The 25,054-nt window shown below is 45.0% G+C and overlaps 1 protein-coding gene across 27 annotated transcripts in view; it reads left to right on the plus strand.

Moving 5' to 3' along the window:
• The first annotated feature begins 503 nt into the window (after nt 1-503).
• dom (domino helicase) overlaps nt 504-25,054 on the plus strand; it is a 149,138-nt gene continuing 124,587 nt past the window's right edge. For 21 of the 27 annotated variants that reach the window (XM_077653126.1, XM_077653114.1, XM_077653134.1 and 18 more), the window contains exons 1-5: nt 517-721; nt 15,615-15,793; nt 17,546-17,720; nt 18,123-19,112; nt 20,569-21,498. In XM_077653126.1, the coding sequence (XP_077509252.1) occupies nt 15,650-15,793; nt 17,546-17,720; nt 18,123-19,112; nt 20,569-21,498 (2,239 nt within the window). In that variant the 5' untranslated portion in view covers nt 517-721; nt 15,615-15,649. Of the gene's footprint in view, nt 722-15,614; nt 15,794-17,545; nt 17,721-18,122; nt 19,113-20,568; nt 21,499-25,054 lie in introns of all 27 variants that reach the window. The other 6 variants (XM_077653115.1, XM_077653121.1, XM_077653129.1 and 3 more) reach the window with 2 other exon arrangements.

Consider the following 25,054-nt stretch of genomic DNA (forward strand, 5'->3'; position numbering starts at 1 on the left):
CACGTGAACAGACGAACTTTCTCGTTTCCTATCGAGACTACAACTTTCAGTTTCGTTTTAGCAGCGGCTCAAATCGTTCACTTTTAAAAGCTAGAGATACCACAGGCAAAAAAAAAAAAGACATCATATTTCTTGCGTTTACAAAGCGTACAGCTTCTAAAGTTTCTGGAGCGAACATAAATGCATGGTGTACATTGAGGAAGGAAAAGAAAAATACTTTTCTTCCTCCGTGCACATGTGCAAGCCGCATGCTTTTAGTCGTAATAGCAAAGTTTTCAACATTTATTATTATTTAAGGTTCTGACAAATCATTGGATATTGTTCTAAAGGTTCTGGCTTTTCGAGACAAACTCGCAAGCAGATCAAAATTGCGCCATAAATAGCCGAATTCATCGATTCATTCCACAACGTCCGGCAACACTGGGTTGTTGTCCCGGGAAACCGGAAAGCGTTAGTTTCTTTTCGAACGTCACGCGCTTCTCCCTCGCGCGCATGCCCGGAACGGCGGCGCAGGGCGGCCATTTTGAGCTTACGACAGAGGAGTAGGAGGATGTTTGTAAGTTTTGTGTAGTGCGAAGATTTGTGGCAAAAATAATGACGGCAAACCCGTGCGGAATATCTGAAGATATGTCATAGGTCTCATGGGATGTTCATCTCGTGGGATTGAACAGTCACAGCTTCCGATGGGAACGTTCTTGTCGTAAAACCTGATCTCAATCAGGTAAGACAACCGACTTTTTCCTCTGCGGAGTTCAATATGGCGGACGCCCAGTCTTTGTTCGTTCTGCTGCCTGTTCGAATTGCGTTGCGGCGTGCCATGTGACAGGCAACTACCGTTTGCGTGCGTTAATTCTTGAAATTTGCCGTAAATAAAATTACCCATTTTTTAACGCTCAGATCATGTGTATTTATTTATTTCCTTAGCTGCAGCTCCTTTTTCCAAGTTTGCGAAGTGCCGGCGATTCGTAATTAAAGGCCGTTTTTGGCCGAATTCTCCCGTTCTGGTGGTTGTCGTTCATCAGAAGCATACGGGAAAACTATGGCACTTATCCGAATAGCTTTCGCCCGCTTGCGGAGTGCCCGATCGTAGTCTTTTGCGCGTCGGTGCCGATGAATGAAAGTGCGCATGGGTAGGTTTTTAGCTGCATACAACTCTCTTGTGGCTTTAAACCCTCTGATCGCTCTTAGATGCAGTGTTTGTACTTACAGGTAGCCTGTGCATTATTACCGCAGCTTGCTAGCGATGTTTGCAGCCCGGTTACCAAAATTTCAGGAGCAACCAAAGGTGCTCGTCGCGCTTGTACGAAAGTGGTCTGCTGCTAGCGGCTAGCAGGCGAGCGCATGGTGACGACTTCGGCGTGGTTATCGCCGATCGCGTTGCACAAGAGGTTTCTATGAATTGTTCTCTTGCTTTCGGTAGGCACAGCACGAAGCTAACTTCGTAGCGCGACCTGCGATAGCGGTCGACGTGAAAGGACGTTCGTCGTCACGCACTTTTTCTCGGGGCCGGTGGAATAGGGAGGGCTTAGAGCTGGCGCGCATCGCGCGCTTCGTGCCAGTTCCTCTTGCGGCTAACGACAAATCCTTTCGCAGTCGCTGCATATGTCGCAGGGTGAAAACCGTTCAACTTAAAAACGCGTGACGCAGTTGCGCGGTAGTCGTCGGCCGCGCTTGTTGTTTTTCCCCCGCCGGCAAGCTTCCCTCGTGCTTATTGTTTACTTCATGCTGAGAGACACGCCACCCCAGACCGACTTGGAAGTGTCTGCTACTCGCCACTGCTGACTGGACTCGAGTCGCTGTGAAACTCGTGCGGTCGTGAAATTCAAGGCGGGAATCTACGCGCACTTGCTGTGCGTTCGCCTAGGCGTGGTCGCGACGTGGCCAGGCTCTTTGGACTTTGGCCGCCGACCTTCGAAGTCTGATCTTTGTTCGTGTTCGGCCAGGTCCGCCGCGCGCTTCTTTTTTTTTTTTTCTTCTGTGACGAAGTGGACGATTGTTATTCAGCGTAGCCTGTGCCAGTTGTGATGTGTGCCGTAGCTTGTAGGGGGGTTAGTCTACAGCAGCGACTCACTCGCACGCTGGTAGCCGGAAGTATACGGCCTCTGTATTGCGAATGAAGGCGCCGAGCCTTGCCGGTGCTCGTGTCTCATTCATTCTGTGCGCGTCGCCCCTTTGCCGGTTACGTAGGCGTCCTCAAGCCGCATTCAGCGTGTTACCATCCAGGAAGCTCAGTATTGATGAAGCCATCTAAACCTTGAAAGCTTACCTTCTTCTGCTTTGTCTCGTGTTGTCTCAAATTAGCGGACTTTGCATGTTTCCACTTGGCAACTGCCCAGCTTCGAGCTGTTGGTATGGGCAGTCACGGCTGATCGTTGGGTACCTGACACATGCTCTCGCAAATTGATGCGGAGCTGAGGAATTGTGGACACAGCTAAGAAATCCAACAATGCAGGCATTCCAAATAGGTTTTCCAACTCATAAAATAAAGAACTACAAAGCATTACCTGTCGATACCATTTTCTCCCTTTGTCTTTGTCTGCTACCTCGCGAAGCGAGTGTTTTCTTTGTTACTAGCTGTATATGCCTGGCACAATACTACTTCAAAATGTACTTGTGGAAGTCTTCACATTTTAGGTTGGAGCTGAGCTTGACATTAAGCTCTGCGTTAGATGCACATGAATTTTACATAAAAGAAAAGCAGCACAGGGGACGCTGTGCTTGAACTGTTGGCCCCAAAAGTGTCCAAATTATGGTGCTTATTCCTAACCCTGTTTATTTAGAAGCATGGGTATTAGGAGCATTAATATTAAAGGGACACTGGATACTTGGCAATATTAACATATCTCTTGCTATTCTCTGAGGAGGCTTAAATTCTTGAATTGCTAGATAATTGCCTGCTAAAAATTCACATTACAATTTATTGCATAGTAGTTAATTTAATTTTAATGTTAAATCATTGTTTCCCTTTTCTTCTCTGCTCTTCTGTTAAAATTACTATGCAGATAAGTTGAGTGAAGTACCAAGCTGAAACAGATCACTGATGTTTTACACATTACATGTACTGAACTCACACACAATCATGTTGGAAGTCCTTGCTCCTGGCGATGTTTACCTAAGTTGGGGTGGTATGGAATGTGCAGCTGGGTTTAACATGGAAACTTGGTTTTTGTGCTGCTCACACACACTAGCTAGAAAAAGCAGAAAAGGCTGGTTATTGTTTAGTTTTGTATTTCTAAGCTAATGCACACACACATTTGAGTCTAATCTTTGTAGGTCTGGCGTGACTACTAAAGGTTACTTTGCTGGGAAGTGTGGTGCTTATTGAGTTCAATGTGCGATGGACTTCTGAATTTCATGTGCTGGTGTCAGAGGGCAGTGGCAGATGAAGCCCAGCATGACTTATGCTCATGAAATTTTGTAGATTTCATGTGTTTTGCCTGAAAGCAGTGGGCATATTTAAGTCAACATTCAGAAACCTTTTTTTTTTGCTGAAGGAAAGCGAGCATCATTGCAGTGCCACATTGGTTCTTTCATCTTATGAAAAGTTGAAATGATTTGCATAGTAGTACATTTTTATGTGAATGGTGCATGCATATAAGTACAGAAAAAACAACTAGCTAGCTTTTGTCAGAAGTCTAGCATTTATTTTTGTGTGTAACATGCTCCATCGCATACTGTGTGAGGGAAAATTACTCACGTGGCTTACTTGAAGTTATAAAGGCCACATTTTTTGGTACATTAAACTTTTGTTGGCCTTGGATAACGGAGGGCTCTCATGTTTTGGTGGCTTTCTCAGTCTTCAGAAGTCTAGCTCAGCACAGTTTCTCCAGTTATATCCAGTACTCTTTTCAATTTCCAAGACTGGTTGGCACTTTTTTCCCGAGCGTATGACCCCTGGGTGAGCTGAGCTTCAGGTGGGGAAGTGCTTGGTTCTTGGTAGAAAAGCATTGGGTTTTCCCAGCGGCGCTAGGTTTTATGGCCACTAGCTGTGGCATGCAAGATACTTTGCAGCTGGTCCATTTCTACTGTCTTACTTTATGAACTGGATGTCACTTCATAATGTGAGCTGTGTCTTAATGCTGGTGGTTATCTTATCAAGCTTTTTCTTTCTGAGCTGTGGACTGTAGAGGTGGTTTCAAGTTGTGGCCACTGCATAAAAGGATTACTTTGCAATAAGTGAGTGCCATTGGTTTTGCATTTCATGGTAGATGCTTGCAGTTACATGGCACTATGTTTCTGTAAGGCATTTCTCTGAAAGGATGCCAAGTTGCAGGCATTGCATTCTGCTCGGGTATTCCCCTTAAGGTCCGTCTCTTTCTTCCTGCTTCATCTGCTAGAGGCAGCTGATAGGCCTTGTCTTGTTGTGTTTGCATTCTTTATTGCTGTGTGAAACAGCTGATGGATTTCCCAGGCACATTATGTAAAAAGCTATTTGGAAATAAGCTTTTAGTGTGTAAATATACTGGAACATAGGCCACTGAAAACTTACAAGCTCAGCATATCTGCAGTTGGTCTTTACTGTAAAAAGGTTCCCGAGATGTTTCCAGTTTTTGTTGAGAGGTTCTTTTGGTGACCTGCTGCTCAGAAAGCATGCATGCTAAAGCTGCTTCAGAATGTTTTTTGCAATGAAAATGGTTACTGTCTGAAGGGAGCGGCAGAGTGCTGGTGGCATTTTTATAGCCTCTGTGAAGCAACGTGGAGATGGCTGAAAATGGGAACATAAATTCGAGAGAATGAATCTATTTTAAGAGTAGTAAAGTTTTGCTGCTGGCTACTCTTATGCAGTCAGCAGCAACTGCAGCAAGTGGAACAGAATTAACTAGTGTCGTCATTTAATGTTTTTGAGTCACCAGCAGTCTTAATGTCACGTGTGTAGAGATTGAACACTTATATTTGAGGGCAGTTCTGGCTTGTACTAGTGGTGTCTTCACAAAAAACCAGAAGAGAATATTTAGCCCATTACAAAAGTTGTTTAGTTGGAGAGTTTTATTTTTTAATTGTAGTGCGTTTAAATGCCTCTTACATGCTCTGGGAGAGTTTTTCATGTGTCACCATTTGCTGTGTTTATTAAGGTGCTTTGGGTATGTGCGATGTGATTGAGGTTTCTAAGTTTTTTGTATTCCAACTACCGCATCTTCTCCAGATCATGAGTCTAGTCTGTTAAGCTACTCGTGTCGCCTTGAAGCCATTTTCCTCTCAACCCATGCCACTTCTTGCGGCAGCATGGGGACACGTTGACAGTGTTTAATAGTTTTGTTCAGCCACTGGGTAACAAAATATTGCATTGTTGCCTTATGCTGCCTCTGCTGTACACACTGACATCTTCTGGGAGTTTTTGCTGTTAATTTGGGAGCTTATCTGCATTTGATACGAGCACAGTGTGGCATGACAAAAAGTAAATCTTGTGTGCATGTGAATGGATGTTCATTAAGAATTTATATGTAAAATCAAGAAAGATTATGAAAAAAAACTAGCATAGAAAAAGTCTGGGCAGTCATGAGGACACGGGCATGCTTGAGAACAGCTGCTAGTTTGCGTGTGATGTCCTGGTGGGCTGTTGTGTTATAGGATGTGTCATCAATGGGATGGCAGCCAACAAGCGCAGTGAAAACGCTGAAATTGCAGCTTTATAGGTTACACATTCTATTTGGTCATTTCGTGTTAAGTATGCGTATATTGCATTTTATAGGTACCATGTATGAGAGTTCGTTATCCAGCACTATCAGTGTTGAGTGCATTGCTTATTGCGACATCAGAAGCTCAATGATGTTATCTAGGAATGTGTATCATGTCCGAACTATGATCTGAAATAAGTGGCCTGACAAGCTTATTAGTTCTGCAGTTGTGCTGCCTAATGCGTTGACTGTGGGTCATTAAAGTCTTGTGAATTTCAGCGACTTAAGGTTCCCCTCAAAGTCACGAGCATTTTATTGCAGGCATGCAGCTCTTCATTAAAGAATTGTAGCCCATAACCCTGAATTACAGAATTGCATCCTAAGTTTAAGGCCTTCGCTTTGTTTGATGCCTTTTGGAGTCAGTTACATGTGGCATGTGCAGATTTATTTTCATGCAAACTATTACAGATAACAAACGTCACAACACATTTGTGAACAGCTGCAGCGGGTCATTTTTTTCTTTTGATTGTGTTATCTTTGGCTTCACACCTCCCAACAACGGACAAGTGCCTCCACGCTGCCTGCTCTAGTGGAGGTGGCCCACTGCTTTATAGCTCATGGTGGCACTGTTAGGGAAAAAAATTTTCCCTTTGCAGTCCATGTCAAAAGTATTAACTGTTGGATGAGCTAGTATTAATTCATGGTCATTTGGAGGACTAAAGACGATGGACCAGAGAACAAGAGGTGTAGTCAGCAACAGCACCTGTTCTGTGTACTTGCTCTGTGGTTTGTTGCTTTCTACACTGTTTACCACTGTCGACCTTGAAGTCTTGTTTTAAGGTAAATGTTTCCCTCGCTGCTTGGTTCTGTAAAATTGGGCCTTAGCGTAGGGTTGCGATTTAATTACTCAGTGCCCCAAATGCCTTCAAGGCATGGAGTGTATTATACGATGGTGGGGGGTCATTACATAAAATACACTTAGAAACAGTGCAGTGGTGATCTCTTGAGGTTACATGGAAAGATCACAGATTTTATTCCTCAAAAACAGTGCACGCCACTCTTACCCTCCGAGGGCTGAGATTTGAACTTACTCTCTGGTGGCGAACACACACACGTCACCTCTGCATGGACTGTCGTTTTTGACATGGTGACTTGGGCACATAGTGATGCTTTTTGTCAGAGGCAGTGTATCCTGTGTGGGTAACTTTCAACTTTAGCATCCTGTTGGTTAGGTAGGTCTGGTAAACAGTGCTCTTATCTTCTTGTGTGTGAGTTAACTTACTTGATGTAGACCTTTTGATATTACTTTGCGAAATTGCTTCATAGCCAACACCATTTTAAATACCTTGAAACCTTTCACAACCATAACGTCTTCATTTAAACATATACCAAAATTGTTTTGTCTAATCTCTCCAAAGTGTATGGTTGTTTGTAAATGTATGTACTTTCTATATTTTCTTCAGAGTTCACTCTGATGTACATGCAGTCGCGGCATCCTTGCGGAGTGTTTGCTGGGTCCTCTTGAATTTCTTGATCCTCTTGGCTTCCCGTTTCTTTGAAATAATGACCACAATATCCCCTTCAAGCTTCTTGTTTGATGATTATGGTTATTTTCTGTTTCATGTAGCCTTAATTTATAAACTGTATACATGAAATTTGTTTTTCTCACCTTAGTACTGATACCTGCATTGCCCTGCCAAATAAGTGTAGGTGATGGAAGCTTTGTCAAGCTGCATAATGCTACTTTTTACTCCCATTTGTGTCTTGAGCATGTCTCGCTTGCTTGGAAAGAAAGAAACTCCACTCAGAGTTCCCTTGTTTTAAACTAATGATTTGTTCTGCTGAACCTATTAAGATGCACTTCATTCTGCAATGTGACAGTATGGCATGGCTAGTCTGAATGTGGTTCGTCTTCCTCATCACTGTCATCTGTTCTGAAAGATGTTATCCGGATTCAGTGCTTGATTTCTGTAAATGTTCAGAATGGGACAGTATCCCCTGCATGCAGAATAGCCTGGTCACACTCCTTTTTCTGACTCATGCTCAGCAAATCAGACATTCTGTTGTCAGGTTGCTCCTGTGCTGGCCAACTTGAATAACGACCAATTTGCAGTATATTGCCGGGGAGGATCATTCTCTTTACTGTTGTACTATTGACATCCATCCACTTGTGGTGTTGTGGGAGACGTTGCTTTTGGCGATCACCCTTGTAGTTTTAAGAATATGCGGTCCAACTTAGTTTGCTTTGGAGTTTAGCCTCAACATATTTCGTCGGGTTTAAGTGGTTGCAGCGTCAAGGTTAACACTTGAAATGGTCCCGTGTATACTACGACAAGTCCTCATGTCGAAATGTTGGCCAGCCACCCTGAGGCACGCTTCCTTGTTCACTTTGTTTCGGGTTGTCAAAACCCCAAATTCCTGCCCTCTCTTTACAGTGTATACAGTGCTATGTTGGTGCACTTTGAAGAACCCCAGGTGGTCTAATTTTAATCTGGAGCCCTTGTCTCACGTTGGTATATTAATCCCCACAATTTATGTTGCTGCGTAGTGTTTGGATGCTTCATAAGTTGACGTTTTTCGGAATTCGAAGTGGCTAGTACGTTACCAGGTTTTACATTTTAGGAACAAAAAGTAAAATTGACGGGAGCAAGTTATGCTCTGTCCTCAGTGGACCAGACCCCGAGCCTATGCAGATAGGTAGTTCATTGAAACATCTGAGTGCAGAAGACTAGCATGGGAGGGAGGAGCACGAAATCTCTCTGCTACTGTTATTCGTTTTCAGCGCTGAAGTTGGTGGTCTTCTCTTTAGGCTTAGTGGTGTGGCCAGTTTGAGAACTGCATCCTGAATGCTTGTCAGTGCTACCATGGCTATCTAGCCTACATTTATGGTGCTATTCAAGGCACGAGATTGTATGTCTGGGTGCTTGTTTAGTTTCTGGTGCACGTGGTAGAGCCAGTGTTTTAAGAGCAGCTCCATCCAATTTTTTCTTCTTGGTCTATTTTTATTTTGGCCTTTTGTGGCTGTATTGGCATTTGTATGGTTTGTCAGTGCTACCGTGGCTATCTAGCCTACATTTATGGTGCTATTCAAGGCTCGAGATTGTATGTCTGGGTGCTTGTGTAGTTTCTGGTGCACGTGGTAGAGCCAGTGTTTTAAGAGCAGCTCCATCCAATTTTTTCTTCTTGGTCTATTTTGATTTTGGCCTTTTGTGTCTGTATTGGCATTTGTATGGTTTGTCAGTGCTACCGTGGCTATCTAGCCTACATTTATGGTGCTATTCAAGGCTCGAGATTGTATGTCTGGGTGCTTGTGTAGTTTCTGGTGCACGTGGTAGAGCCAGTGTTTTAAGAGCAGCTCCATCCAATTTTTTCTTCTTGGTCTATTTTGATTTTGGCCTTTTGTGTCTGTATTGGCATTTGTATGGCTTGTCAGTGCTACCATGGCTATCTAGCCCCTATTTATGGTGCTATTCAAGGCTCGAGATTGTATGTCTGTGTGCTTGTGTAGTTTCTGGTGCACGTGGCAGAGCCAGTGTTTTGAGAGCAGCTCCATCCAATTTTTCTTCTTGGTCTATTTTGATTTGTATTTGTATTTTGTGGCTGTATTGGCATTTGTATGGCTGCGAAAAACGTATTTGTTGCCAAGAAGTTTGGAGCTGATAATGGAATATTTTTCCACACTACTCTGTTCAAATTCATGACCATCATACGTTGAGATTATTATGGAGTCCGTGATTGCTGAAGGGAAGTAGACTGTGATGTGGTCTAACCACGGACGTCTGCAAACAAGGAAATACTTGACATCATCTTAGTTTGCTTGTGAAAATGAGGTGTCACAGCAATAGCTGTGTTCCAATTTTTGACCTTTTCCAGCTATATTTAAATTTTCAGTGACACTAGCCTCTCTCTCATCAGAATGCAGTAATCTGTTAATTCAAGCCAACATCACTTTGTCCTCAGTGTTGCTTTAAGGCTTTGGGCCCAAGGGACCGTTGTGAATTCTTGATGTAATAGGGCCATGTAGAAATGGCTGCAGCAGTGTAAAGTGTTCGCATGCCTAAAGCCTGCAAGTATTTGACATTAGCCGTAGTTGTGCAGTGCCACTTAGTGCAGTTTTCTTTTAGCAGGTGCAGTGTCATTCGGGCCTGATTGATAGCCGGAAAGATAAAAGAGTCTGAACTTTTTTTATAAAGCACCGTATTTGAGGGTAAGAGTGCGCATATGGTTTCTTCAGAACCATCTTGTACACCCTTGCTCATTGAGCCGGTGACTAACGCATGGGATAATAGGTGCTGTTGCAGGAGGTTTTCAAGATTTCTAAGGCCAGTGGGAGTGGCTTGTTATTGTACTACAGATATGAATATTTGCCTTGCAGTATTAATTGTAAATAATATTCTCAGGATACATTCTCTAGCTGTAATTAGTGTTGCCACTGTAGCATGGGCGTGGGTTTCTAGTTTGTTTCAGCTTCGCCAGCAAAAAGCAGATGTTTGATATGAACTGTTGTCTGACATCAGCTCATCAGCATTGCGAAGCAGTGAAGTAATTGTGATGCCTTTTCTATGCCATATTAATTACAAATAGGGCTTCAAAATGTGGTTTTTAAAGCTCTGTTGTTTCGCTTGTTGTTGGGACAAGAAATTTTTATTGCATGTGTTCTTGGTTTGGAATGACATGCAAGGCATAGTAAACTTGTATTACCATGTGGGATTCATCTGGGCCTAGGAAATGTATATTTGAATTTTTTTCTCCCATGCAGTCAGAAAATAAACAGCTTGAACAGTAGCAATGACGTCACAGCTTGGGTCGAGGTCGCATGAGATGTACAAAAACTGCAGTGTAACAAATAGCAGTTTTATCCCCTTCAAGTGCAGTGTGCACAATGTGTGCAAATGTCTTGAGTATTGTTAAATCCCTGTATAGATAATGCATCATGCAGATATGTGGGCACCATAATGAAAGGGTGAGTCGTGCAAAATGGTCTGCAGAGCCATTTCAAGTCAGCTATGCGAAATGAATGCAAAAAGTCGTTTTTGAGATGGATCCCTCCACGTTTTGCTTTAGCTTTTGTATGGCTCTGGTCAGTGTGCATTTTCTTTTGTTTGTTTGCAAACTTTTGAGTGCTTTAAAATGCTCAAATGTGCTGATTTGTTTGCATAACGAGTTCTTCCGACAGAGTGAGTCATAAACAGGGCAGTTGAGGTACTGAAACGAGCGTTGTCATGATGTTTAGATGTGAGGTCTCGACAGAAGCTACATGATTGGACATTTGGGAGGATGGAAATTTTTTGTGCAACTTTGGTTTGCTGCACAATAAAATTTTAAATCTTTTTCATGCTTTGGATATTCATTTCTGCCTGAAGGAGATATCTCTGTTTTTCTATCCCTTACATGACCTCAGCTGTAATGTCATAGCTACTGTTTGGCTGTTGCAATCAGAACTGTAACTGCAAGAGAAAAAAATTCAAATATAAAATACCCAAGTGCAGGTTAATCCCACGTGGTGATTCATTTTTACTAATGCCTTAACACGCAACCACGAATTTGCTGTCCATACTCTTTCAATTTATTTGTTTTTGCTAAATATATATCTGCACATACAGCTCATAGTGCCAATTGTATACTCTGCATATTTCTAAGGACATATGTAGGGGTTGGACAGCTGCATCAATTACACCATTTGGATACAAACGAGGTCTTCTGCACCAAAAGCATTAAATTAACCAAAATTGCGCCATGGGTGCACCAAAGTCCAGGCGAGCCCAATTTCTTTATTAGTATGTTACGACCATCTGCCTGGCTCTCGTAGAAATGTGTGATACTTGATATTTTGAATAGTTAGAGGATAGTGCTTGCTATTCAATTTGATTCACGAGCCGCCACTGTGGCTCAGTGATTATCGTGCTCGTCTGCTGACCCGAAAGATGCAGGTTTGATCCCGGGTGCAGCGATTGCATTTCGATAGAGGCGAAATGCTTCATGCCCGTGTACTATGCGATGTCGGTGCATGTTAAGGACCCCCGGGTGGTCGAAATTACTGGAGCCCTCTACTGAGGCGTCCCCCCCCATAGCCTGAGTCACTTTGGGATGTTAAACCCCCATAAACCAACCATTTCGATGTCACATTTCGCAGGTATTCTGCAATGTCAGTACACGTTAGAGATCTCCAGGTGGTCGAAATTACCCGGAGCCCTCCACCTCACAGCGTCTGTTATAGCCAGAGTCTCTGTGGGACGCTAAGCCCAATAAAACCAAACCAGACCATCAGTTTGATTCACAGCACACTTCCATTACCTGAAGTACTCATTTGATCTGAATATTTGGATATCCCGAAACTTCTTCTTGATTTCATCTCTTGGCAAGCCATTAGCATTTCCAAATGGCACTTGCTAGTTGCAGCATCTTGCACTTAATTGCCACATCAGTTAACCTTCTCATTCCTTGCAGAATCGACTGCCAGAACATTACAAAAGCACATGCATGGTAATGTGAAGTCTTGCATAAGAACCAGTGCGTTGACAGTACTATCGGCTGGCAAGGCCCCTGCGTGCTCGCACGTCTTGTTCATGAGGTGCACCACCACGCTGTTGCTTTGGGTCATGGCACAGTCTACGAGTGTTGAACACTCCTGCGAAGAAGGCAAACAAGCTCCAGTGCTGCCATCACTTCTGATCACTGCGATCACAGATGTGTTGTGTATGGAAACGGGTCTTCGCGGTGTAGTGGAACAAAGCTGAGACATGTGGGTGCTCCTGCAGTCGCTTCATGGAAACCGATATTAGCGTAGACAGTTACCAGAAGAAAGTGCATGACACGAACAAATGTCTCGGAGTCAGCCTGTGCAACTGTGTGTTGTGCAGCGCGATCCTTGCGGTGCATTCCGCGGCGTAGTTTCATTTTTGCACTTTCATTTTGCAACAGCGTTTAGTACCCTACCATGACTTGCTGTGCTGTGAAGCTGGTACACAAGGGATAAACATTTTATACCTTGTTAAGATCATCGTATTAGAGAGAGCATTATGCAGTCGGCGCTATAAGGACCTCTCTGCTTTTTCCCAAGGCGTCTTGTTGTATTTTGCCAACAGTGTGGTACGCTGTTGGTGCCTTGTTGTTCCAGTGCCAAGCGGTAGCGAGGGGCGCGCTTTGTGGCTGACAAGCACAATTTTGGTTTGTGGCATGGTACACAGCATGGCATGGCCTGCAGACCATACTGATTGCTGGCTGATGGCATGTTTTTTGAGTTTTGATTGGCGAAATCTCCATATATACGAATTTCGTAACAAAAACCATTTGAGATGAGTAGTGATAGCGATTATTAAGTTTATTATGTGGGGTAAAAAATGCTACCTCACTCACATTTTGAGACATGACAGTTCATGTTAATCTAGATTTTTGTATTTGTGCTTGAAGTTGCCCAAAAATGCTTATATTTCCACTCCAAAATGATTGTATTTGTTGACCACAGATGCTCCAGAATTCACATTTTCTGCGTAATAGCTGCTTTAGGGTGCATATATTTTTTTTTTTTTTTGCAAAAGCTGCTGCAAAACTTACTTTGGCTGTCCCACCCCTGTATATGCCACATGGCAACAATGTGGATGACTTTCTATAATATGATGGCCATTAGCATTAATGGCCCTTTTGAGGTTTGCCTATTGGACTGGGCATCATACCCATGTTTCACAGGCAGGTTCATTGATTCCTTAATTCCGTCATTCTGAGCCGTTGTCATGTGTTCAGACTTTAATGTTATTAAATGTAGCTTTGGTAATCATACTTGTTGATAAAAAATGTGGATATATAAAGTTATAGAACGCAGAGTGTCAAATGGGATGTTAAGAGCACATGGCAGGGAAGTGCATGGTTTCTTTGCTAGAGTAACTGTTGGTTCGCACACTTGCTGGCAGGTTGAAGATGCTGCCTTAAAATGCATTTTTTTTAGTTGATGCTAAAGCTGATGGCCATGTGTGTTTAATGCCGTTACATTGACCATGAGAGAAGACACTTGTTTCAGCTTCTGGTATCTTTAGTTGGGAATCTTTAGTTAGCATATTTATGCTTTCGAATGATACATAAAGAAATCAGTAAACGTTAACAAAGTGAAATTTGCCTGTGCTCTTAACGTACAATTGAATTTATTCTTCCACGCAGCTTTGGTTTCGGATCCAGCAGTCTGAAGGCTGACGCTATGTCAAAAATGAGCACCAGATCTCTTGAGACATACAAAAACTGCGGTGCATTAGCTTTTTGTTCATTTGCTGCCATTTGGGGTTGTGGTACAGTTTAATGGAAGATATTGAATCAATTAAAATGACAAATCAATAGTTATATTAGATTTTTTTGCCTCACATTATCTCTTACTTGTGACATCGCCACCATTGTCTGTCAACTCAAACCAATACTACTGAGAGCAAAAAATTCAATTGCCAATTATTTATTAAGCGCTGATGAATTTTACATAGTGATCCTTGTTTAATAATGCCATACACATCATTCCAGAGCAAAAACACACTCCAAAAAATTTAATATCTCCACTGCTTTAAGGGCTAACTCCGGAGTTTTTTTTTACCTCCTTTGATTTTACTGAAAAATTCACTGTATATCGTTCTCTGCAGTTACCTGGTCCTTTGTGCTAAGTTTTTTAGCGGAGTGGTGCTTTGTTGCAGCATGAATGTTTTTCAAAATTTCCCATTTCATGGCCATAGTCGGGGAGGTCTCTATTGCCAACCGTGTATGTGTGACGTTGCTGGATGCGTGGCCGTCGATATTTGCTGTGTGTTTGTTGAAGGACAAAATTTCGAGCTGCCTTTTGGTCATTTCAGACAAATTCAATGACCCAAGCTCTCATTTAGTCGCCAGTTTAGGCAATCAATGTGCACACAAGAGGTTTTGTGACGGTATCCGTGACATCATAGAACGATTTGTGGTGACGCCATCGTTTAGTCAAAACCCAGTTTCAGTTTTGGTTTCCTGGTTTTTGATGTTTTTCAGTATTCCGTTTGGTAGTTTAAAAACAATTTTTTTTTTGTGCTGGAGCGAAGAGGCTCTAAGAATGAGATGTGATTATCAACTCAGAATGTTAAAAAAACCTTTAGAGTTGGCGTTTTAAAAACTTGTGCAGCCAGAAAAACAATATTGAATCATTGTTTCAAAGAAAAAATAAAGTGACCAACTTGGCATTTGCTAGACTGATTATAGATTTTAGTAGTGTAAGGTAATGAAGTACTAAGTTAAATATGTGCTTTGGATAGCAGCCTTATGGTATAAGTACAGATTTTCCTTGTGGTGCTAGGCAGGTTATCGAGGAAGAAAAGAAACATTTAGCCTAAACCATGTTGTGTGTGCTGTATTGGACATACTTTGAATGTGAATGATCCCTGATTACTTGAGGCTGCTTGTGCATACTCAATTCCTTGCTTCATTATTTGGGTGGAGCCTGGCAGGTGCAGGCAGGTTTCATTAGGTTGACGGCAGGCAATGGTGCTGAACAGTTGCATGAATACAACTTCAGTGTTGAATGGCATGGTGCGCATGGAACAGAGGTACTTATTCTTCCCGAAAAAAGAGCTAAAGATTGAAGCCAGAATAAGTAGGTCTGTGTTTTGAGGGATGTGGCCAGGCAGCAGTGTCTCCAGGCCAGTGCATACTATTAGATGTAGATAGGCAAGGGAGGTGGAAGTGTGTGAGTTCATTCGCAAGCCTTTACTTCCAAGATCCTTGGCTGCACAGGGGGTTTCCTATGCAGATTGCTGCTGCCGCTATGACATTTTGGTACCCTTGGATGGCAGCTGTGCCGAGCAAGGAGCAGCCTGCTTGTGTGCTTCACATGTTTGCGCTACATTTCCCCCTCCTCCATGTTGGAGTCAGCGCCCGTCCTGTCATGTCTTCTGTGTATTCGTCCTAAAAGTTAGCGCTGCTTAAATTTTAACGAAAGAATATGCATAACCAACTAGCCCCGCAACGTGTTTTACTAAGTGAACTTCCATGTTGTATGTGCAGCGGAACTCAGTGGCGCCTCCCTGCGGGTCGGGGCCATGATCGAAGTGGGCGGGGAGTCCAATGGAGAGCAGCAGGGCACTGACCATGAATCCTTTCAGTCGACTACCCCCGCTGTCGCCAGTCTCCTGCAGGCCACCCAGGCTTCGGGGGACCTCCGTACTCACCCCCGGTCCCCTCAGGTACTGAGAAAGGATTGTAGGCTGACTGGGAGGAAGTAAGGGGCAAGGGTTCTCAGGCTGTCACACATGTGCAATAGCATTAGTGGTATGTACGAACTATTGCTTGTTTCTTGATGGGTTGCACAATTGAATGACACGCAACTTCTTTGGAATTCATGCAGGTCTTGGACAGCTGCATATAGTTTGCTTTGGAGCTGTGGGGCTCGTGTAGCATGTGTGGAAGTCTGAACTTTCAGAGCGTTGAGGACGAGAATCCTCCTCACCTTCATGAGATTTGGAACATTGACGATGCATAACTAATCGTACAGCATGGCCCAGAAAGAAATCCCCTAGGCTTTTGACAAAGGCTTTACGTTTGCATATATATAATATGCAAATAATTTTTCATGAGCTGAGAATTAATGCAAATAAAGTGTGAAAAATGAACTGAAAGTGTACCGGTGTTCCCAGCAAGGCAATTTATGTTGTCCTTGAGGGAAATTGTGTTCCATAGTGCACTAAGTGTTTATTAATGTGAAAGAATTAGATGGCTTGGATAGCTATGTCCCCAGTTTCGTGTCAGGAAAACTTTCTCCACACGATTATGTCGTTCTGTGAAGATAAATGTGGAAAGTTTGGTTGTGTTAGTGTGTGATCAGATCTTGCGGTGGGAAAAATTTGGTCGATGTGGTATAATTAGTTACTTAATTAAATGTGAAAATTACGCTTTGACGACACAATTACCTGTGTTTATCCCGTGTTTTTGTGTCAGCAAAACTTTCTCCGCATGGTTACGTCGTTCTATGAAGATAAATGTGCAAAACTTTGTGTTAGTGCGTGACGAGATCTTGCTGTGGGAAACATTTGGTTGATGAATTGTAATTACTTAATTACAATTCGACTACACAATAGCCAAGGACGTCAACATAACACCTGGATGTTGAAACTGTCACGGATGTCGACACAGCACCTTGACGTAAAAAGTAAAATAAAGTAAAAGCAATGAAAACAAACAAGATATAGAAATAAATGAAAATATAAAAGTAATAAAACAAATAAAGATAAAAATAAAACAACAAAAATCTCGTACTCCCATTGTGGAAAAACCCACGTTCTAGAAAGTTCCATGCTTTTGCATTCCTCCACATAAGCAGGCATAAGTGCCCTTGTAATTTTTGATATGGCAAAAGTGCTAGCTATTCTAATTTTTTTTTCGTGTGTTGAGAGAAATATATTCCATCGTGCAGTCTGTGAACTTGCGGAGTGGAGAGTGGTGCAGGTGTGAAGCACTTTGTGTGCCATGAGTTTTTGCTGTCTGATTGGTCAGATGAAAGCTTCAAAGTTGCATTCTCCTCTCATAGTTCCATGGGCTTGGCTTGGCAGTGAGCTTTCGAGCAGTTATTCTAAGATACTGCTTGCTGTTGGGTCAAGCTGCCTTGTGCTATACAAAGGTCCCTAGGAAGGCCTTCTCAGCAGTCTTTCAATCTAGGAGCAGTGCTTGTGACTCACAATGTGTGACTGCAGTGTGGCAGCAAATAACTGTAGTGCTGGCCATGCTGAGTCACATTGGAGGCGCTGGTGCTAGGAATGTGTGGTAATTCTCTGTTGAACATGGCAGATTCTGTAATACACTGGAAGTGTGTGTCTGTTAATGGGGGCTTACTGTATATCATTCTGCAGTCATAATTTTCGGTAAAATATTTGTCATGGACAGAAGTTGAAACTGTGCTGTGGAGTATATGCATTTCTAATGGAAGCTGTGGGTTGATGCAGGTGCGCAGCATGGTCTCACCTGCGGAGGCCTCGGCCCACGAGGTGGCCACCACGGTGGTGGCCAGCTCAGATGTGACCTTGACCGGGTCGCCCGCCTCTTACCAGCATTACCTGGCCCCAGCAGTGTCCATCGGAGGCCACATTCAGAACATCACCATTCCGGCACAGGTTTCCGGTAGGTCTCTAGGTTGCCTTCCTCTTGTTGCTGATGTCACTAGTGGTTGTATTTGCTGAATCAGAGAGGAGCTTATTGTCCTCTATTCTGTGTTCTGGTTGTAGATATAATAGGGTTTCAAAACAACTTTATTAGTGACATATTTGATACAGGCTTGTGCTTTCCTTGTTTGTTGAGCTCTTGCTTGAAGGTTTGTGAGCAGGTCTCTTGAACTCAATAGTATTACTGCACTCGGAACCTGCAAGTTGCTAATTTTTATGTCATGCTTGCGTCACCTAAGAGCTGTGGCTGTTTTGTGGCTTGCTGAAGCATGGCTGTGGAGTGTGCACGCCAAGCTGTTTGCTTATGCATTGTTCTTGGTTGGGCTGCCTAGCGCCACCTCTTGCTTCCTGTCCTGTGCAGTGACGAGCCCTGGTGTAGCTGTGGCCGCAGCCACCCCGTCACAAAACCTGGCACGTATACTGGCGGCGGCCAGCCAGCAGGGTTACAGCTCGCCTCCTGCTCCCTCTGTGGCCAGGACGGCTGCGGCGGGACAGCTCGGGTCCAACCGGTTGGCTGACACTGCCGCTGCTCTGCTGGCCACCACGCAGCCCCTCGCACAGCAACAGGCCATCGTCATGGACACCCTGACGCAGGATGAACAACGCCTGCACTCCTACAGCTTCATGACCAGCCCCTCTCCCCCGCGTACCCCCCAGCGGTCTCCGACGATGGCGACTGCATTGCCGCCACAGTTTGTGGTGCCCCCAAAACAGACTCATGTGCTCCCCCCTGTGCCCCCACCTACGTCCCCATCTACGTCGACAGGTGGAGTGACAGCCCCACCCGCTCCTGCGAGGTCGGGCGGCCTCCTCCAGCTGGTGGGTGTTGAGTGTCCACGTGCAGCCAAGCGTATTAAGCTGGAAGAGCGGCCTCCAGCCAGTGAGGAGGTGGCTGCCATGCGGCAGCGAGTGCTCGATCATCGGCAGCAAGAGCTGCAGCGCAACAAGGAGCGCTACGTGGAACACTTAACAGAGCTCTTCTTCCTACAAAATGGAGGCAACATGATGGACTACTTTGCGTGGAAGCGGCGGCCCACGCCTCAACTGCTGGCATTACTCCGTGCGCATGTGCTCGACAGTGAGGATGAGGAGGACCCTGCCAGGTTGTTGGATACGCGGCCTCCGAGCGCACTGCTGGCAGCAACGGCTGCAGCCGCGGCCGCGACAACTGCGGCAGTTCTAACCACCACTGTGGTCACCACCGCCGTTACTGCGGCTGCGCAGTCGCCTTTGCCCCTAACGGCAGCGTCTGCAGCTACCGTCACCACGACATTGTCGACTGCTGAGGCTGCCATGGCGGCAACAACAACTTCAGCTTCTGCCATTACCAGTCAACTTGCTGCCTCTCCTGGTGAGTGCTGTTGGAAAAGCAAGATTGAAAAATCATGTTTGTGGTCCTGGGCTGTAACCTGTATTTACGTAGCTGAATTGCAGCCCATTTTGCCGAGGGATCCTTTCTGCAGCGTTATGTTACTGTCGTATTTTAGCATTTCCTTGTAACTCCTTAAAGGGACAGGACATTGAATTTTAAGCACCCAAGTTTTCGTTATAGCCAATTATTGTCTTAGAAATAGGCTAATAAACAAATCTGTGAGCGAGCCTGAGCAAAGGGCACTTGAACATGCAGTACGCGAAGCTACAAAAAGCACTTCCTCTAATCTGGAAGCAGAATTCCTTAATAAATGCATGAAATCTTATCTTGCAAACTGTCATTCATGGTGAAAGTAAAATGTGGCCAAGTGCACAATGCAGTTTATTTTAAAAAGTGATATCTTGGTTTGGGGGTACCTCAAGGCATTAGAAAGTATGAACTTTTCCATACGATCAGTACAACAAGCTGCTACTTGTGGTGCAAAGGCTTACAACAGCGTGCTTATGTACTTGCCTTGGTATCAGCTTACGAGGTTGTTTACTGTGCCGGAGTGCCGAGCCTCTGAATGCATGCGCATGGCCGCAGGTGCCGAGTGTGCTTTATAGGGCGATGCGGTAAGCAGCAGACATGGGTGACAGTTCTCCTTGTAAAGTAATATCAAGTTGTTCCACGTTGCCAACGTTACAAGAACTGCCTCAAGTTCCTGTCCAGAATCTGAATGGAGCGGCCCTTTTGTTCACCAGCGTACACAGTGAAATAACGACAGATTGAGCAAGTGACTTGTGGTGGTAGCAGTTCCTTTGCTGGCCACAGACTGCGCTAGTGTGTAACAAACTCGGGCAATTAAAACAATTTTTTGTTGCAGGCAATTCAAACGATGGAAAATTGTTTTTCTTGGAGATTATCTTTGCTTGTTTACTTATTTCGAACAGCACCAATATAGAAAGCTGCTTTTCTGTGACTGATATTGCACCAAATTTTGCATTTCCTGTTTCATTATATGAATTCAGTTTTCATGGAAATATAAAGCGTGGACCACCTAGAGTTCGCTTTTAGATTTTTTTTCTGGTAATTCGTTGTATAAGTGTTTAGTATAATGAGGTTTGGCTGTACCGGGTCATTCTTTCAGCATGTACTGTGCATTTTCATTTGCAAGAGCTTTAAAACTGCCCATTCGGGCATTTATGCCAATACACAATATGGAGATAATAGCAAATGGAATTAATAGCATTGGAGTTATGGAAATGCCAAAGGGTTTGGCGAAACCTGAACGGCACTTAGTGCGCAGTAGCTAGAATTTGATACTGCTGACAGTAATTGTGTGGTACAGTGCAGTGTTACAAGCCTGCTTGCTGGTGTTGACTGATTCATGTTAGTGCGACAGTTGCACACGGATTGTCCGTGTGAGTTGCTTACTCTCACCCTTTCTGCACAGGTCAAGCCTTGGTTCCTGCCACATCACCTTCCTCTGTGCCTTCCTCTGGCCCTAGGGGTCTGGCCGACCCACCTTCATCCTCTCCCTCTTCTAGTCAACAAACACCGCAACACCAGTTGCGGCCTCCGAGCTCGCCGCTGCGCGCACCCGCTATTGCAACCCCCACATCTAGTGGAAGCTCTCCGTCCAAAGGAGGTGCCTCACGACAACCCCAGTCCACCGCCGCTGCGGCACCCGCAACTCCTGCAACGCCTTCTGCGGCAGGGGCTGCTGGTGCTGCAAATCCTGCGCTGCTCCTGCCTGGGTCGCGGCTCACCACGCGCCAGCATTCCATCTCAGCTGTGTACGACTCGTCCATTGGCTCCCAGGAGGAAATTGTCGAGCGAGCCAAGCAGGAAGCGTATGTAATGCAACGGATCGCCGAGCTGCGCAAGGATGGCATGTGGTCGGCGCGGCGGTTGCCGAAGGTGCAGGAGCCTCCGCGGGCTAAAGCCCACTGGGACTACCTGCTCGAGGAGATGGTTTGGTTGGCCACCGACTTTGCCCAGGAGCGCAAGTGGAAGAAAGCGGCGGCCAAGAAGTGTGCCCGCATGGTTCTGCGCTACCATCAGGAGCGGGAACTGCGTGCTGAACGGGCCGAACGAGAGGAGCTTCAGCGCTTGCGGCGCGTTGCCGCTCAGGTGGCCAAGGAGATCAAGCAGTTCTGGGCCAACATCGAGAAGCTGGTGGAATTCAAACAGCAGACGCGCCTCGAGGAGAAGCGCAAGAAGGCCCTCGACCTGCACCTCAATTTCATCATGGACCAGACAGAGAAGTACTCGTCTTGGCTGCGTGAGGGCATGGCGGCCAGCAAGGGCAGCGCAGAGGCTTCCGAGGCCACCACACCGGCCCAGGCACCTGCTAGCCCTGCACGGTCGGGATCCTCAAACGGTGAGTGGTATCAGGAATTCAGTCCTTTAGTTGGAATTTGTGAAGTCGATTGTACAGTATAACTTCGAGCTCTGTCACACATGAATAGTTTATTTATTAGTACTTCAAAGGCCTAGGATCATTACAATAAGGGTGGGTTAGTGCGCCGTTTAATACAACCTTTGTCCGTAGAGTTCCAAGGCTGAGTCCATTAAAAAAAATTGGCGGTGGTTTTCTTACGGTTAAACCCGGAGTGACGCGATAGCTACAGCTGGCTGAGTGGAACTTGGTCACGTGACGAACCATGTGACGAACCACGCTGAAGGCTCGAAATGCTACCGTAATGTAGCTATCGCTACAAAAGATGCGTTTAACATTGAAATCATTTGTGCAGCACCCCTTCGAAATAGTCTTCCTTGCAGTCTATACACAGCTTCAAACGCTTCTTGAGGTCTTGGAAACAGTTGGAAAACGCTTCTTTTGGCAGGGCTGTCAGCTGCTTTGTCGTGGCTGGTGTCTTGTGGCCTCCACGCTCTCCACCCAGCGACCCTTTAGGGCTCTCTTCACATGAGGAAACAGGGAAAAATCACATGGAGAGAGGTCAGGCAAGTATGGTGGATGGGGAAGTAGAGGAATGCTGTGCTTGGTGAGAATTTTGTCAAGCTGAGAGCAGTGTGCAGTCTTGCGTTATCGTGGAATAGGCTCCATTGTCCAGATGCCCATAAGTCAGGGCGACGGCATCGCAGTGCATCACGCATGGTTTGGAGCACGCGGATCTAACTCCTGATTCACCGTCTGCCCTTGTGGGACGAACTCGTCGCGTATGACACCTCTGGCATTGAAAAAAACTATCAGCATCGTCTTCGTTTTGCTTCTGTCCCCGCACCTTTCTCAACGCTGGAGGGCTTGTGGACCACCATTCGGCGCTGTGCCTCTGTTTGAGGATCATATTGAAAACACTATGTTTCGTCTTCAGCAATGATGCTGTCGACAAATGCAGCATCCTTCTCTGCCTTGGAGAGAAAATCAGCGCTGACTGATGCTCGCGTGTCCTTCTGGTCCTGTGTGAGAGAGTGCGGCACAAGTCTGGCATTCAGCTTTCATTTCCCCAAGTTGTCACGCAAAATTTGGGGGCATGTTGTCTTACTAATGTCTAGAGCGTCTGATAGTATGCAGACTGTAATGGTGCAGTCTTGCTGTACGAATTTCCTTATCCGAGGCACGTTGCTTTCATTCCGTGAGGTTGAAGGACGCCCTGCTTTGTGTCGTCTTCCACCGACGTTCTCCCTGAAACGAATCTCTTGTGCCACTCGAAAACTCGCCCCCGCGATAATGTCTCATCGCCATAAGCGCCCCAAGGAAGCTCATACACCTGTGGGGCTGTCTTGCCAAGCTTCACACAGAATTTTAAGTTTTACACACTGCTCGAGGTGGACGTCCATCTCTCCACATTCACTCACAGTAGAGTGCGCCGTGCTGATGACTAGTGACAACGTATTTTTCTACGTGTAGTGCCATCTAGGGACTGCCACAGCAATTAACATAAATAGCCCAGGTTAGCCTGAAACGATGGCACTACACATACGCACCAACATTTGTTTTAATCATTTCTAGAGAAGAAAATAAATCAGTCTCAAAACTTTACGGACAAAGGTTGTAGTTCTTTGATGATTGACTCGAAACATGGCAGAGTGTATCACATCGTCTGTGGGCAGGGTGTTCCAATCTCTAGAAGGATTTCATGTGTGCAGAAAAGGATGCTCAGTGGGACAGGCAGCTTTTGGGTGACTGGCAATTGATATTTGGCGTTTAGTAGCAGTTAAGGTAATTAATAAGCGGAAATCATTTGAGTGGTTGCCATATTTATGTGACCATGCTGTGTGAAAAAATTCTTGCATGATTGCTCACTTGCGCCAGAAATGGTCAATGTATTGCACTCTTACGTGGTTATTTTTAGTCAAGCTTGGAATTCAGTAGTGGCCTACGTTTGCAGATCACAAGTTTTACATTGACTCTGCAACTTGCTAGTTGGGAACCTATATGATGCCTAATATGTCATGACTGGCACTAGTTGGTACAACTGGTTTTGGCTGCTGGTCTTTAAGCTGGGTCAAACGGGGACAGTGTGCATCTCATCTTCTTGCTTGTCTGTTCTCTTTTGGGCTGTTTCTACAAACGAAGCTGTGGGTTAGAAATAAAATGTTGCAAGAAAGGTGTTCAATACCGTTAGTCAAAGGTGCTGCAGAGGTGCACCAAATAGGGTCATGTCACTAAAAAGGAAAAATTAAAACAAATTCAGCTGCACTGGTTTTTCACTTGGAGCTGTATCTGCACGGCATATTTCATTATTGTATTTCAGTGATGGTGCTAGTTGCGTGTTGTGTTGGGTTTTGTAGTACAAGAGTGGCTATGATTTTCATGCAACTGAGGCAGGCTTAAATGCACACACAAATTCACATACTACAGCAGTTATAGTTTCAAAAAGTTGTGCAGTTTAAAATGTTTGGTCCTTCTGTGAACCTAAGAATGCATCAAGAGTAGACTAGTGCATTTTCTCTTATGAGCAGCCTATGCTTGAAACGGAATTCTTTAGTCATGAAATGAAGTTAATGACTAGTAATGGAGTTTCACTTATAAACATGTTCTTTTAATGAGCCCAAGGTTTTATGCAAAATCAACTTCATTTATATAAAGAAATGTTTCCATTAATGATTTAGAAGTGCAAAGGAAACTTCATTGAAATGTAGGAATTTTTTTGCCACTCTCCTTGTAGTGAACGATTAGATGCAGGCCCGTGTACTCCATCTCAGTGCTAACTGGCACTGCTATGGAAGGTACGGGCCTTCTTGAGCAAACATGAGGGCGCACAGGTCTTGAATGTCCTATAAACGCGTGCAAGGGACGCACCCGTGTATGGGCCGCACCCTGTTTTCACAAAGGAAATATTACCAAAAAATAATATTCATGTAAGGGCTGCACCCAAACTTTCCATGACTGGCGCGGGAATAGCCTTCGAAATGCATGCGCCGCGTGGTCTCCGCGATCAGCTCCGGCTGCGAGCAACGGCGCACTTGATCGCGGAGGCAACGCATGTGCACAGGAGCTTTCAGGTGCCGCCCATGGATGGCGCCCGAGGCGGCAGCTTGTCATTATCATCAACTTTTTCCTCCGTTGTGAGCTCTGCTATCCATATCGGCATCGGTATCACCAGCTCCACCCTTTTGCGGCTGTCAAAGGAACGGGAGTTGTGGTAGCATGGTAGTTCGCCGTCGTCGTGGCTTTTGTGTGCTGTCGCCGAGCGTTGCTGTTTTAGCACAATAAGGCAAGCACCTTAATAGCTACACGGCTGAGAGTTTGCTGTCGAACACGGCAAGCGTGCAGCGGGCAGGAAATTCGACGTGGCCGAGAAGTGCGTCCGACGATGATGCAACCAAAAGGATGCACTGAGGAACACAAGCTGTAAAAAGTGCGCTTTCCGAGGCAAGCCGTGCAAGTTTTCTGAACTGGACGAAGAGCTGCGCTGCTGTGTGATGGAAGTGCGGAACAACAGCTACGCGTTGACAGCGGAAATGCTGTG

The sequence above is a fragment of the Amblyomma americanum genome, chromosome 2 (genome assembly GCF_052857255.1).
Source record: "Amblyomma americanum isolate KBUSLIRL-KWMA chromosome 2, ASM5285725v1, whole genome shotgun sequence".
Lineage (NCBI taxonomy): Eukaryota > Metazoa > Arthropoda > Arachnida > Ixodida > Ixodidae > Amblyomma > Amblyomma americanum.